The sequence below is a fragment of the Muscardinus avellanarius genome (genome assembly GCF_963383645.1).
Source record: "Muscardinus avellanarius genome assembly, chromosome: 3".
NCBI classification, from domain to species: domain Eukaryota; kingdom Metazoa; phylum Chordata; class Mammalia; order Rodentia; family Gliridae; genus Muscardinus; species Muscardinus avellanarius.
The window spans coordinates 113651067-113665981 of NC_137788.1; the positions used below are offsets into that span (position 1 = coordinate 113651067).

Sequence of the window (14915 nt, forward strand, 5' to 3'; positions counted from 1 at the left end):
AAAATGAAAAATAGAGCTTTGCTAGGGGCATAGCTTGGAGGTAGAACACTCCTGGGTTCGATCTCCAGACCACCAAAGAAAGAAAGAAAGAAAGAAAGAAAGAAAGAAAGAAAGAAAGAAAAAAGGGGAAAGGAAAGGAAGAAAGAAATGATCTTGGATAGACATGGACATGTCAATCTCAGCTACTCTTTTAGGCCTTGTATCAAGGTGCTGTTTATTGGACTGAGTTCTTCAGGTTGTCAGAAAATGCATACCGCCTGTTCAAGCTCACCTATGGTTAATGGAGTCTCTGCCCTATGAAAAGTCTCAACCCTGGAGACAAGGCTACACTAGGGATAAAGAGACCTGAATTCTAACTCTAGCATGATGCTGAATCTCTCGACCTGTAATTCCCAGTGGTTCCCCCATCCCTTTACCATGTTGCGAGACTCAGAAGTTCCAACTACGCACTTTATTTTTGGGACTGGGGATTAAGCCCAGGGGCATTCTACCTCTGAGCTATACCCCCAGCCTTTTTTCTTTTGAAACAGGTCTCACCGAGTTGCTAAGGCTGACCTCAAACCTGAGATCCTCCCGTCTCCGGCTCCCGAGTACTGGAGGTGTGAGGGAAAGGATGTTTTGAAAACATTCAAGTTACCTTCACTACTCAGTTGTAGTGTTATTTTTTTTTAAACAGCCATTATGGAAAAATTCAAGGAGAAAGAATCATTTTTGAGGGCCTTGTCCCTTCTGAAGGAAAACTAACTTCATCTGAGTCACTTAATAAGATTCTAAACCTTCTCCACAGTCAGCATTTCTGGAAAAACAAAGGCCAATGTAATCCTTCAAACATCTAAGGACTTGCAACCCATCAACTGAGAAATGGCTGGCCCTAGTGGAGAGCCACAAAGAGGGATGGTAATCAGCTCGTTTCTCCTCTCCCTGTCCCCGTACCTGCAAATAGCATTTGGGATCAGCTGGATGTGTTCATTGGTATTGTCCTATAGCTGAATTTGAAGCCCCCAAAGCACCTTTTAACCAAGTCATCTGGTTTTATAAATCCAAGTTCTACCCGATAAGGCTGTCTGACGTGTTCTGTGTGTTTCACTGGGGCTACCAGTTAATCATAGAAGGGCTGTTACCCCTTCACTGCAGGAGGACAAATAGCAAACACCATTTCGCAATTATTCTCTCCTGCAGACCCTGCCTTATCCATCCCACCTTTGTTTCTTGACTTACGACAGACCTCTGGACCTTGATCTTAGCCAAAGAGCAAAAATGTAAGAGGTAACTGGGAGAAAAGATGGGGATGAGGAAACCATGAGGTTCGACAAGAGCACAATTTTCTTCTGCAGATGTGGGGAGTGGGAGTAACTCTCCAGAGAAGCCCAATTTTTTTTTTTTAAAAAAAGGCCAATTTCAGGTAATCAGCAAATACAATTCAGCACAAAACACAATTTTCATGGATTAAAATCTGCAACTTGATATTGGCAGGTAGGCTAATTTCTTCAGTGTTTTTTTTTTTTATCAGACATGCAAGTATAAGGTTACAGTGTTATATATAGACTTGTAGTGGTCTTTTCCTCTCTTTCTTTCCCCCCTGTTTAAAAAAAAAAGAATTTCTAGTGCCTTGCAAAGGAGGAGGAAAAAATCATCTTTGCTAAGAACTGATCTGCGGCTGTGGTCATGTGGGATGTTCTTTGTGGGGTTCATTTTGTAAGGAATTTTCTACAACTAAAATGAGGTTTGAGTCCGCTTCTCTGACGTCTCTCTTCCCACCATGTCCCTCCCCAGCCAGGCCCCAGGGTTAGAGGTGAGAAGAACAGGATTAATATTCGCTCAGACTGTGCCACTTGGCTACTGGCTTGCGGGGACTCTCGCAGACCTCTCTCCAGTGCTCAGCACCACTGGCAGTGACGCTGTGCGCCCCCAGGATCAGCCTTCCCACCACCTCGTTCTTGGTGGTGCGATCGAAGTCGATGACAAGGAACTCAATGCTGATGTCGAGCAGGAGGTCGGTGGGGATGTCATAGATGAAAGACTCATTGAAGACTGGGTTCAAAGTGCACTTCTTTACGTGGGTTTTCTTCTTGGCAATGCGCTTTCTGCCGTAGTAGACGTTCACCTTGACATAAGGATCTGGAGCCACCAAAGAGATAAGAAAAGGAAAAACAGGCCAATGACACAGTTCTCTCTTACAGAATGGCAGTTTCATGTTGGGAAGGAGGGGACTGCTGTTTGTACCTTTGTGTGTGTGTGGTACTGGGTTTTGCAACCAGGGGCATTCTATCTTTGAGCCAAACCCCAGCACTTTTTATTTTTTATTTTGAAAAAGTTTTCACTAAGTTGCTGAGGCTGACCTGGAACTTACAATCCTTGTCTCAACCTCCCAGGTAGTAGAACTCTAGGCGTGTACTACTGAACTTTTCTTACCTTTGAAGACCACCCTCATGTGGTATTAAGGGATTGTGCAATAAATGCCCACAAACTCTAGGTGAGTCTGCCTGCCTGGACAAGGAGCCATGAAAACCAAGCAGGGAAATAGCAAAAACAACGTTTTTCCGTCAGATTTCTTTTTTCTTTTTCTTTTTTTTTTTTTTTTTTTTTGCAGTACGTTGCATTCTACCTCCAAGTAACACCCCAGCCCTATTTTTTATTCTTTATTTTGAAATAGGGTCTCACTGAGTTGCAGAGGGCCTCACTAAGTAGAAGCTGAGGCTGTCCTTGAACGGTGATCCTCTGTCTCATCCCCCCAATAGCTGGGATTACAAGCGTGCGCCACCACACCTGACTTCTCCATCAGACCTTAAGCAACTTCATGACACCAGGAAGCATTTTCAGGGGCATGGAGGCAGGCATGATAGTGCACGCCTGTAAACTAGTACTTGGGAGGCTAAAACAAGATAACCACAGGTTCAAAAACAGCCTCAGCAATGTAGCAAGACTCTCAGCAACCTATTTGAAAAACAAAAAAAAAAAAAAGGGCTGGGGTTATCCGGGTGTGGTGGAGCACACCTGTAATCCCTGTACTTGGGAAACTGAGACAGGAGGATCCCAGGTTCAAAGACAGCCTCAACGACTAGTAAGATTCTCATCAACGTAGTGAAACCCTGTTTTCAAATAAGAAATAAAATCAGGCTGGAGGTGTAGCATAAAGGCAGAATGCATCTGGGTTCAATTTCCAGGACCAAAAAAAAAAAAAAAAGGGGACCTGAGGGTATTAGCTTAGAGGTAGAATACCCCTGAGTTCAATACCTGATATTGTGCACGTGCCCGTACACACACACACACACACACACACACATACACACGTGCGCGCGCGGCATGAGGATTTCCAAATGCCTGCAGTCTTTCTGAGAAGTCACATCTGGCATCTGGCATGCAAATAATTTAGGATGCCTAGCTAAAAGTAAATACCTCCTATGCTCAGCCAAATGCATCTCCCCAGCTAGAGAAATCTACTGGAGCTAAATATCAGGGACAAAAAGTAGACCCAAAGGAGTCCCGGGATCCTGAGATGTGGGGGTATGACTGGGCGAGGAACCAGGCAAGTCAGTCTCCGAAATAGGTTGACGTAGCACAGTGGCACACGCTTGTAATCCAAGTCCTTGGGAGGCTGAGACAATAGAATCTGGTTTCTCGGACAGCCTCAGCTACTTAGTGAGGCCTTCCGCAACTTAGTGAGACCCTGTTTCAAAATAAAGAAGAAAAAATAGGGCTGGGGGTATAGTGCGGTTGGATGCCTCTAGGTTCCATCTCCAGCACCACACACACACACATACAAATAAGAAAAAATAGGTTGAAGTAAATAGCTGCTACCTGAGAGACCGGTGATATCCATCTTCGGCAAGTGTCTGGCTTTGAGGACCACCACTGTCATTCTCTGCGCCACGGGCTGGTATGACAGAGACACCTGGAGCTCCCCTCTGCTAATGCACTTCTGTAAGGAAGAAGGAGCAGATGAGAAGCCGAGAGGATGGGGAGAGGCGGAGGACCAGTCCAGGCAGGCAGGGGAGGGATGGGGCCTGTAACAATGTGTGTGTGTGTGTGTGTGTGTGTGTGTGTGTGTGTGTGTTTCTGGGATTGAACTCAGGGGCATTCTACCTCTGAGCTACATCCTCACCATATTTATTTATTTGATACTGGGGATTGCTTCCTGTCTTGGCCTCCCAAGTATTAGGATTACAGGCACCATCCATCACAACCAGCTTTTATCTCTTTTTCTTTTTATAATACTGGGGATTGAATGCAGAAACACTCAGCCTCAGAGCTCCATCCACCCCTACTATTTTTCTTTCCTTTCTTTCTGTTTGATTTTTTTTTTCCAGTACTGGGGATGGAACCCAGTGGTATTCTACCTCTGAGCTACACCCCCAGCCCGATTTTTTATTCTTTCTTTCTCCCTTCCTTCCTTTCTTTCTTTCTCCCTCTCTCTCTTTCTTTCTTTCTTTCTTTCTTCCTTTTTTTTGTGTGTGCATGGTACTGAGGGTGGAACTCAGGGGCTTTCTACCTCTGGGCTTTCTTTCTTTTTTTCTTTCTTTCTTTCTTTCTTTTTTTTTTTTTTTTTTTTTTGGTGGTACTGGGGTTCCTGGAAACCCTTCTACCTCCGGGCGTCACTCCCAGGCCTATTTTATATTTTTAAATTTATAAACAGGGTCTCCTAAGCCAGCGTGGCTGGCTTTGAACCTGCGTGATCCTCCTGTCTCCGCCTCCCAAGCGCGAGGATTACAAGTGTGCGCCACCACGCCCGGCAACCTCTGGGCTATATTTCCAGACCTATTTTATACTTAATTTGGAAACAAGGTCTAACTAAGTTGCTGAGAGCCTCACTCACTAAGTAGCTGAAGCTGGCTTTGAATCTGTGCAAACCACCTGTCTCAGCCTACTAAGCACTGGGATTATAAGTGTGTGCTACCACACCCGGCACACCCCTATTATTGTGTGTGTGGTACTGGGGACTGAGCCCTGGGGCATTCTACCTCTCAACTACACCCCCAGACCTATTATATATTTATTTTGAAAAGAGGTCTTGGTAGGTTGATGAGAGTCTTACTAGGCTGATGCTGTCCTCAAACCTGCAATCCTCCTGTCTCAGCCTCCCAAGTACTGGGATTACAGGCATATGCCACCACCCCTGAATTTTTTTATTTTTCAATATAGAGGATTGAAATCAGGGCATTCTACCTCTGAGCTGCATACCCAGCCCTATTTTTTATCCTTTAATTTGAAACAGGGTTTCACTAAGTAGTGGACGGCCTCAGGAAGTAGCTGAGGCTGGCCACAAACCTGCAATCCTCCTGTCTCAGCCTCTCAAGTACTGGGATTACAAGTGTGCATCACAATGCTCATCTCTGGCATTTATTTTTATTTACTTATTTATTTGTTTATTTTTGTGGTCCTGGGGATTGGACTTATTTACTTATTTATTTATTTTGTGGTCCAGAGGCATTCTACCTCCAAGCTATACCCTCAGCCCTATTTTTTTTTTTTTTTTTGGTACTGGAGATTGAACTCAGAAGCATTCTACCTCCAAACTATACCCCCAGCCCATGTATGTATGTATGTATGTATGTATGTATGTATGTATGTATTTTTGCGGTACTGGGGATGGAAACTAGGGGCATTCTACCTCCAAGCACTATTGTTTATTCTTTATTTTGAAACAGAGTTTCACTAAGTTGTGGAGGGCCTCACAAGTTACTGAGGTGAGGGGAACTTGTGATCCTCCTGTCTCAGCCTCCTTAGTACTGGGATTACAAACTTGCCACCATGCCCAGCTTATATTTTGATTTACTTATTTTTAATTTATTTTATTTTTTTAATTTATAGAGAGTGGTGTTATAGGGCATGATGACACATGCTTGTAATTCCAGCATTCGGGAGGCTGAGACAGGAGGATCATGGTTCACAGTCAGCCTCAGCTACTTAATGAAGCCCTCTGCAACTTAGTGAGATCCTGTTTCAAAATAAAGAATAAAAAATAGGCCAGGGAGTGTAGCTTGGTGGTTGAATGCCCCAGGGTTCCATCCCCAGACCCGCCCCCCAAAATAAATTATAGAAGACCTCAAGCCCCTCCCACACACATTTCTTGGTGGCACTGGGAATGGAACCAAAGGGCTTTCTACCTCTGGGCTACACTTCTAGGCCTTTTTTTTTTTTTTTCGGGTCTGGGGATGGAACCCAGGGGCATTTGACCTCTGAGCCACATCCCCTGCCCTATTTTTTTATTCTTTATTTTGAAACAGGTTCTCACTAAGTTGCTGAGAGCCTCACTAAGTAGCTGAGGCTGACTTCCAATCTGTTCAATCCTCCTGTCTCAGCCTCCCAAGTACTGGGATTACAAGTCTGTGCCACCACGGCCGGCTATTTATTTATTTATTAATTTATTCTGGTGGTACTGGGGATGGAACCCAGCAGCCTTCTACCTCCGGGCTACACTCCCAGACTTATTTTATATTTTTTATTTGGAAACAGGGTCTCTTAAACCAGAGGAGGCTGGCTTCGAACCTGCGCAATCCTCCTGTCTCAGCCTCCCAAGCGTGGGGATTACAAGCATGCGCCACCATGCCCGGCCGCTTCTACCCCTTTTTAAATTTTTTCTTTTTTATCTTTTTTCCTCAACCCTGAACCTTTTTTTTCCTTCTTCTTCTTGTGAAACCAGTGATTGAACCCAAGGATGTTTTATTATTATTATTATTATTTTTTTTTGGTGGTACTGGGGTTCCTGGAATCCCTTCTACCTTCGGGCTACACTCCCAGACCTATTTTTACATTTTTTTTTAATTTGGAAACAGGATCTCCTAAGCCAGCGCGTGCGGCTGGCTTCGAACCTGCACGATCCTCCTGTCTCTGCCTCCCAAGTGCTGGGATTAAAAGCGTGCGCCACCACGCCCGGCTTGAACCCAAGGATGTTTTACCTTTGAGCTATACTGCCAATTCTTTTTAGATTTTATTTTGAAACAGGGTCTCATGAAGTTGTTCAGAGTATTGATAGGTTACTGAGGCTGGTCCGAAACCTGCGGTCCTCCTGTCTCAGCCTACCAAGTACTAGGATTACAGGTATGTGCCAGCCACTGCACCCAGTTTAAAAATTTCTTGAATCATAGCTGGGCAGGGTGGCACATACTTCTGATCTCACTATTTGGGAGGCTGCGACAGGAGGATCGCAGGTTCAAAGCCAGTCTCAGCAAGTTACTGAGGCCCTCTGCAACTTAGCGAGACTCTGTTTCCAAATGAGAAATAAAATTGGAACCAGGCGTGATGGTACATGCCTGTGTTGCCAGCAATCAACCCCGCAGCCTGTGCAGGCTAGACAAGTGCTCTGGCACTGAGTTACCCCCCAGTCCTAGGCTTTAGCTTTTGAAATGGAAGTACAAAAGGAAGTAGAGTTTTAAAAAGATTTGTCATGGTTCTGCTGTGCTAGAATGAAGCTCCCCACTCTGGCCTTACTGTTAACATACGTATTGTGAGCGCTTGTCTGTACCCGTGGGAAGGACCCTTGGCCGGGTTAAAAGCACAGGCTCGTTGCCCTTGCCAACCGGTATAGTTCTGGGCTCTTTTCTTTTGCAACTAGTCAGGATGTGATCAGAGAACATAAACTCACTTTTACGATTAGATGAAACCAAATGAAAAGTACTCCCGCAAGAAAAAGAAAATCAAGTGCTTTTTAAATCATGCACAACTAAGCTATCCGGCACAGTAGCCATTGGCTGCATGCATCTATTTAAATTGAATTATTTATTTGTTTTATTTGCTTGTTTTCCAAGTGCTAGGAATTGAATTCAGGGGCATTCTATCTCTGAACTACATCCCCAGCCTGCCTGCTTGCTTGCTTGCTTGCTTTCTTTCTTTCTTTCTTTCTTTCTTTCTTTCTTTCTTTCTTTCTTTCTGGTACTGAGGATGAAACCCAGGGGCATTCTACCTCCCAGCTACACCCCCAGCCCAATTTTTAATTCTTTAATTTGAAATAGGGTCTCACTGAGTTGCAAAGGGCCTCACTAAGTAGCTAAGGCTGTCCTTGAACTGTAATACTCCTGTCTCAGCCTCCCAAATGTTGGGATTACAAGCGTACACCACCACACCCGGCTTATTTTATATTTTGAACCAGGATCTTTCTAAGTTACTGAGGCATTTATTTATTTATTTATTTATTTATTTATTTATTTATTGGCACTGGGGATTGAACCCAGGGGCATTCTACCTCTGAGCTACACCCCCAGCCTGACTTTATTATTTATCAATTATTTATTTTTTGCGGTACTGGTGACGCAACCCAGGAGCATTATTTCCTCAAGCTACACCTTCAACTCTATTTTTAAAAATTCTTTGTTTTGAAACAGGGTCTCACTGAGTTGCAAAGGGCCTCACTAAGTAGCTGAGGCTGTCCGCAAACTGCGATCCTCCTGTCTCAGCCTCCCAAATGCTGAGATTACAAGTGTGCACCACCACACCCAGCTCTTATTTTTTATTATTTTATTATTTATTTATTTATTTTTGTTTTTTGTGGTACTGGGATGGAACCCAGGGGCTGTCTGCTCTCAGGCTACACTCCCAGACTTATTTTTTATTTTATTTGGAAACAGGGTCTCACTAAGTTGCTGAGAGCCTCACTAAGTAGCTGAGGCTGGCTTCGAACCTGTGCAATCCTCCTGTGTCAGCCTCCCAAGTGCTGGGACTATAAGTGTGCACCACCATGCCCAGCTTATTTATTTATTTATTTGTTTATTTATTTATTTATTTATTTATTTATTTTGTGGTAGTGGGGTTGGAATCCAGGGGCATTCAATCTCTGAGCTACACACCCTGCCCTATTTTTTGCTCTTTATTTTGAAACAGGATCTCACTAAGTTGAGGAGGGCCTCACTAAGTAGCTGAGGCTGTCTGTGAACCGCGATCCTGCTGTCTCAGCCTCCGGAATGCTGGAATTACAAGCATGCACCACCACGCCGGCTTATTGTTTATTTATTTATTCATTTAATTATTTATTTATTTTTGGTGGTACTGGGGTTCCTGGAAAACCTTCTACTTCTGGGCTACACTCCCAGACCTATTTTATATTTTTATTTGGAAACAGGGTCTCTTAAGCCAGCGAGGCCGGCTTCGAACCAGCGGGATCCTCCTGTCTTCGCCTCCCAAGCGCTGGGATTACAAGGGTGCACCACCACGCTCGGCTTATTTTTTATTTTGAAATGGGATCTCGCTAGGTCGCTGAGAGTCTCACTTCATGCTGAGGATGTCCTCAAACCTGTGATTCTCCTGTCTCAGTCTCCCAAAGCACCTTTGATGTTTTCCATGGGCAGAATGCCCATCCCTACTCAGCTGGCTTCTGCGATGACCAGGTCTGAGTAACATGGCACTTGCAGGCTCTGGCACTCTGCAGGGTAGCCAGGGAAGGGCAGGTCCCTTGTTCCTCTCCTCTCTCTGCACCCAGTGCCCATTCCTGGAAACACCATCAATGGCTCTATCTTTTGAAAAGAGCCATTGATGGCTGGGAGGGAGGATGTGTTTCCCAGCTCCTGCGCTGAGGGAGGCAAAGACCCCTGTTAGGGGGCAGGGAAGCAGAAAGACAGGGGGAGAAAGGGTTTTAGACATGCCTGACAGCCTCTGCTCCCAGAGAAGGGGCTCCTTTCTCTGTGGAACAGAGGAACAGGAGCTAGGACCTGATAAATAATACCCTTGAATGAAATCAAGACCCGCTGTGGGGAAGGGTGTTTTTCTTAAAATTAGCAGAGCAGCCTCTTTGGTATTGGGGATGGAACCCAGGACATTCTACTTTTGAACCCCCAGCCTTTTTTATTTCTTATTATTTATTTATTTTATTTATTTTTAAATACTGGGGATAGAACCCAGAGGCATTCTACCTCTGAGCTACAACCCCAGCCCTATTTTTTATCCTTTTTTTGTGTGTGTGGTGGTACTGGGGGTGGAACCCAGGAGCTTTCTACCTCCGGGCTATACTCCCAGACCTAGTTTTATATTTTATTTGGAAACAGGATTTCACTAAGTAGCTGAGGCTGGCTTCAAACCTGTGTGATTTTCCTGTCTGAACCTCCCAAGCGCTGGGATTACAAGCGTGTGCCACCACACCCGGCTTTTATCCTTTATTTTGAAACAGGGTCTCACTGAGCTGCAAAGGGCCTCACTAAGTAGCTGAGGCTGGCCGAGAACCGCGATCCTCCTGTCTCAGCCTCCCAAATGCTGGGATTATAAGTATGCGCCACCACGCCCAGCTTATTATTAATTTTGACACAGGGTCTCACTAAGTTGCAGGGGGCCTTACTAAGTAGCTGAGGCTGGCCACAGACCTGCGCTCTTCCCGTTTCAGCCTTCTAAGCACTGGGATTACAAGTATGTGCCACCATACCTGGCTTTTATTTTTTATTTTGAAATAGGGTCTCTCTAAGTTGCTGAGGCTCTCTTTGAACTTGTAATACTCTTGTCCCTGCCTCCCAAGTACTAGGATTATAGGCCACCATGCCTGGCTTATTTTTATTTATTTATTTATTTATTTATTTTTATTTTTATTTTTGGTGGTGCTGGGTTTCCTGGAAGCCCTTCTCCCTCTGGGCTACACTCCCAGACCTTTTTATATTTTTATTTGGAAACAGGGTCTCTTAAGCCAGTGCGGCTGGATTCCAATTTGTATGATCCTCCTGTCTCCGCCTCCCAAGCTCGGGGATTACAAGCGTGTGCCACCATGCCCAGCTTATTTTTATATTTATATTTTAATTTTTTTTGTGTGTATGGAACTGAGGATTGAACTCAGGGGAATTCTGCCTCTGAGCTACACCCCCAGCCCTATTTTTTATTCTTTTTTTATTTTTATTTTTTGGTGGTACTGGGGTTCCTGGAAACCCTTCTACCTCCGGGCTACACTCCTAGACCTATTTTATATTTTTATTTGGAAACAGGGTCTCTTAAGCCAGCGCGGCTGGCTTCGAACCTGCGCGATCCTCCAGTCTCCACCTCCCAAGCGCGGGGATTACAAGCATGTGCCACCATGCCTGGCTATTCTTTATTTTGAAACAGGGTCTCAGTAGCTGAGGCTGGCTGCGAACCTTGATCCTTCTGTCTCAGACTCCCAGGTACTGGGATTACAGACATGTGGTGCCACCAGGCCAGGCTTCATTTTTTAATTTGAAACAGGTCTCATGAGGTTCCTCAGAGTCTAGGTAAGCTGCTGATACAAGCCTGGGACCTGAGATTGTCCTGCCTGTCTTTTCAGAGAGGCACGTTAGCCACAGAATCTGACTAGATGGACCCTCGTACCCTCCTCAATAAAACTTTTTTGGTGAGCGAAATCCTGAGGGCCACTTTCACCCTAAAGCAAGACCCTCAGAAAATAAAAGAAAGAAAGCTTTAAGGGTCAACCACACTCTCCTCTCCCCTGCTCCCTGTACACATGCCCTAACAATTCTCTTTATGTTCCTGGAAAAGAACATTCCTTTTTCTTTTCTCTTTTCAGTCCCAATGGCTAGACTGGATGACCTCTAAGGTCCTCTGGAAATCTGAGATTTTAAGAACCCTCTCATTCCCACGACCGGGGCCCCAGGCCATCAACACAACCTGAAGGAATTAGGGGCCATCTAACAGCTCTGTCATTTGCTTTGTGGATCCTTTCTTTCCCACCATCCCTTTTTTATCCACTAGCCCTTTCTGTATCACCTCCCTTCTCTTCATGGGGGATTTATTATGGGAATGTAAATTCACTTAATTATCATCTGAGTAAAATAACAGAAAATAGTCTGGCACAGCCATCCCAGGACGTGGGAGGCTGAGACAAGAGAATCACAGGTTCGAGGACAGCCTTAGCAAGTAATGAGACTCTCATCAACCTAGTGAGACCCGGTTTGAAAATAAAATAAAATAGGGCTGTAGTTTTGAGGGTGTAGTTTGGAGGCAGAATGCCCCTGGGTTCAATCTCTAGTACCAAAAGGAAAAAAAACAGTTTCACTAAGTTGCTGAGGCTGGCGGCAAACCGATGATCCTCCTGTCTCAGCCTCCCAAGTACTGGGATTTGGGAGGCTGAGATGGGAGGATCTCAGCATTTGGGAGGCTGAGATGGGAGGATCGTGGTTTGAGGCCAGCCTCAACTACTTAGTGAGGCCCTTTGCAACTCGGTGAGACTCTTTTTCAAAATAAAGAATAAAATATAGTGCTGGGGGTGTGGCTTGGAGGTAGAATGCCTCTGGGTTCCATTCCCAGTACCTCAAAACAAACAAAAAAAAAGATAAATAAATAAAATAAAATTAGGATCTGGGTGTGGTGGTGCACGCTTGTAATCCCTGCACTTGGGAGGCTGAGACAGGAGGATCGCACAGGTTCGAAGCCAGCCTCAGCTACTTAGTGAGGCTCTCAGCAACTTAGTCAGACCCTGTTTCTAGACAATATAAAATAGGGAAATAGGGCTGGGGGTGTAGCTCAGAGGTAGAAAACCCCTGGGTTCCATCCCCAGTGCCAAAAAAAAAAAAAAAGAATAAAATTAGGGCTGAGGGTGTAGCTCAGAGGTAGAATGCCATTGGGTTCAGTTCCAGTACAAGAAAGAAAAAGAGAAAGAGAGAAAGAAAGAAAGAAAGAAAGAAAGAGAAGAAAGAAAGAAAATGGACAGTTAGGATTTTTTTTTTTTTGTGTGTGTGTGTGTGTGTGTGTGGTACTGGGCATTGAATCCAGATGCATTCTACTTCCAAGATAGATCCTCAGCTCTATTTTTTATTTTTTTATTTTTTTTGCGGGTCTGGGGATAGAACCCAGGACATTCGACCTCCGAGTTACAACCCCTGCCCTATTTTTTATTCTTTATTTTGAAACCGGGTCTCACTGAGTTACAGAGTGCTTCACTAAGTAGCTGAGGCTGTCCACGAACCATGATCTTCCGATCTCAGCCTCCCAAATGCTGGGATTACAAGCGTGCGCCACTACGCTATTCTTTATTTTTGAAACAGAGTCTCACTAAGTTGCAGAGGGCCTCACTAAGGAGCTGAGGCTGGCTTCGAACCTGCGTGATCGTCCTGTCTCAGCCTCCCAAGTATTGGGATTACAAGTGTGCGCCAGCTTGCCTGGCTCAGAGTCAGAAATTATGAGTAGTCCTGGGCGTCGTCAACTGGGCCACATTGGACTGATGGGAATGTAAGAGATGAACTTTTTGCTGCAGGGCAGGAAATGCAGTTGGAGGTTTGGAGATTGTCTACAGGAGAGCAGTTCTTAGGCTGGGAGTAGTAGCACGTGCTAAAAATCCTTCCTTCCTTCCTTCCTTCCTTCCTTCCTTCCTTCCTTCCTTCCTTCCTTCCTTCCTTGTGGTACTGGAGATTCAACGCTGGGTGTTCTACCTCTGAGCTAAACTCCCAGTCTCCCTTTCTGGGGGTAGAATCCAGGGGCTCTTCTATCTCCGGGTTATACTCCCAGACCTATTTTATACTTTATTTGGAAACAGGGTCTCACTAAGTTGCTGAGAGCCTCACTAAGTAGCCGAGGCTGGCTTCGAACCTGTGTGATCATCTTGTCTCAGCCTCCCAAGCACTGGAATTACAAGCATGCGCCACCACGCCCGGCCTGCCCTTTCTTATATTGAAACAGGGTCTTGCTAAACTCCTGAGACTGGCCTCCAGTCTGCAATCCTCTCTCAGCCTCCCAAATACTGGGATTACAAGTGTGTGCCATGTGCCTGGCAGGGAAAAGCTCTTCACAGCCAACGCAGAATAATCCAGTTTCCCACTAGGTAACGTTCACCAGTAGGGGCCGATTCTTCTGTAGCAGGGAGGACTTGGGGTAGACATTTGGGGGCTGCCTGGCGAGGGCTTGTAAGGACAGTGGCTGGAGAGCCAGGCACCGCTTCATTCTGCCCACAGGCGGGGAGGGAAGCCTGGGAGGCTGAAGGCATCCTGTCGGGGCGTTCCTGGGCTGTCTTGCCTAGGATCCCAGCCCTGGCTGATTCCCTGTGACAGAGTTAATAAAGTGGAAAGAAACTTGGCTCTCACCAGGGCCCCTGGCAGTTAAGCAGATGCCATTGTCTGTGGCTCTGTCCAGTGCCCTCCATTGAGGCTGTGCTGTTCCCAGCCCGAATCAGTCCTATCCTTTGCCAGTCCCTTTCCAGCTGCAGCTTGGCACAAAGCCATCCTCCACTCTCAGGCTCGGGCTGTGAGCCCGGGGGCTGTCTGCAGGAGCCCAGCTGGGGGGTGGCTTTCCCAGGTTGGGGCCACAGGAAAGGCTTCTCCTGGGCTGGGGCTGCTATAGCAGGGAGTCAGGACAGAGGGAAGGGGAGTGGCAGAGTCCTGAGGAGAGAAGGCAGGTAAGGGGAAGAAACAAACCCTGCATGGTGGCGCACTCCTGTGATCCCGGTATTTTGGAGGTTGAGACAGGAGGATCACAGGTTCAAGGCCAGGCCCAGCAATTTAGTGATACCATGTTTTAAAAAAAAATAGATTTAGCCGGGCGTGGTGGCACACGCTTGTAATCCCCGCACTTGGAAGGCAGAGACAGGAGGATCACGCGCTGGCTTAGGAGACCCTGTTTCCAAATAAAAATATAAAATAGGTCTGGGAGTGTAGCCCGGAGGTTGAAGGGCTTCCAGGAACCCCAGTACCACCAAAAAAAAAAAAAATAAAAGATTTAGTGAGGCCCTTTGCAACTCAGTAAGGCCCTGTTTCAAAATAAATAAAGAAAAATAGGGCTGGAGGTGGAGCTTGGAAGTAGAATGCCCCTGGGTTCCATCCTCAGTACTGCCAAAAAAAAAAAAAAAAAAGAAAGAAAAAAAGAATAGGGCTAATAGGGCTGGGGGTGTAGCTCAAAGGTGAAAGGGTATATAGCTCATGGTGGCTCATGCCTGTAATCTTAGTACAGAGAAAGGAGGATCATAGATTTGAGGCCAGCCTCAGCAACTTAGCCAGACCCTCAGCAACTCAGCGAGAACCTATTTCAAAATAAAAGAGCTAGAGCCAGGC

The 14915-nt window shown here is 45.6% G+C and overlaps 1 protein-coding gene across 1 annotated transcript in view; it reads right to left on the minus strand.

Moving 5' to 3' along the window:
- Positions 1–1807: 1807 nt before the first annotated feature.
- SYT11 (synaptotagmin 11) overlaps positions 1808–14915 on the minus strand; it is a gene marked incomplete at both ends in the record, with an annotated part of 29605 nt that continues 16497 nt past the window's right edge. Inside the window, 2 exons of the mRNA XM_080691075.1 lie at positions 1808–2118; positions 3799–3919. Of these exons, the coding sequence (XP_080547201.1) occupies positions 1808–2118; positions 3799–3919 (432 nt within the window). The remainder of the gene's footprint in view (positions 2119–3798; positions 3920–14915) is intronic.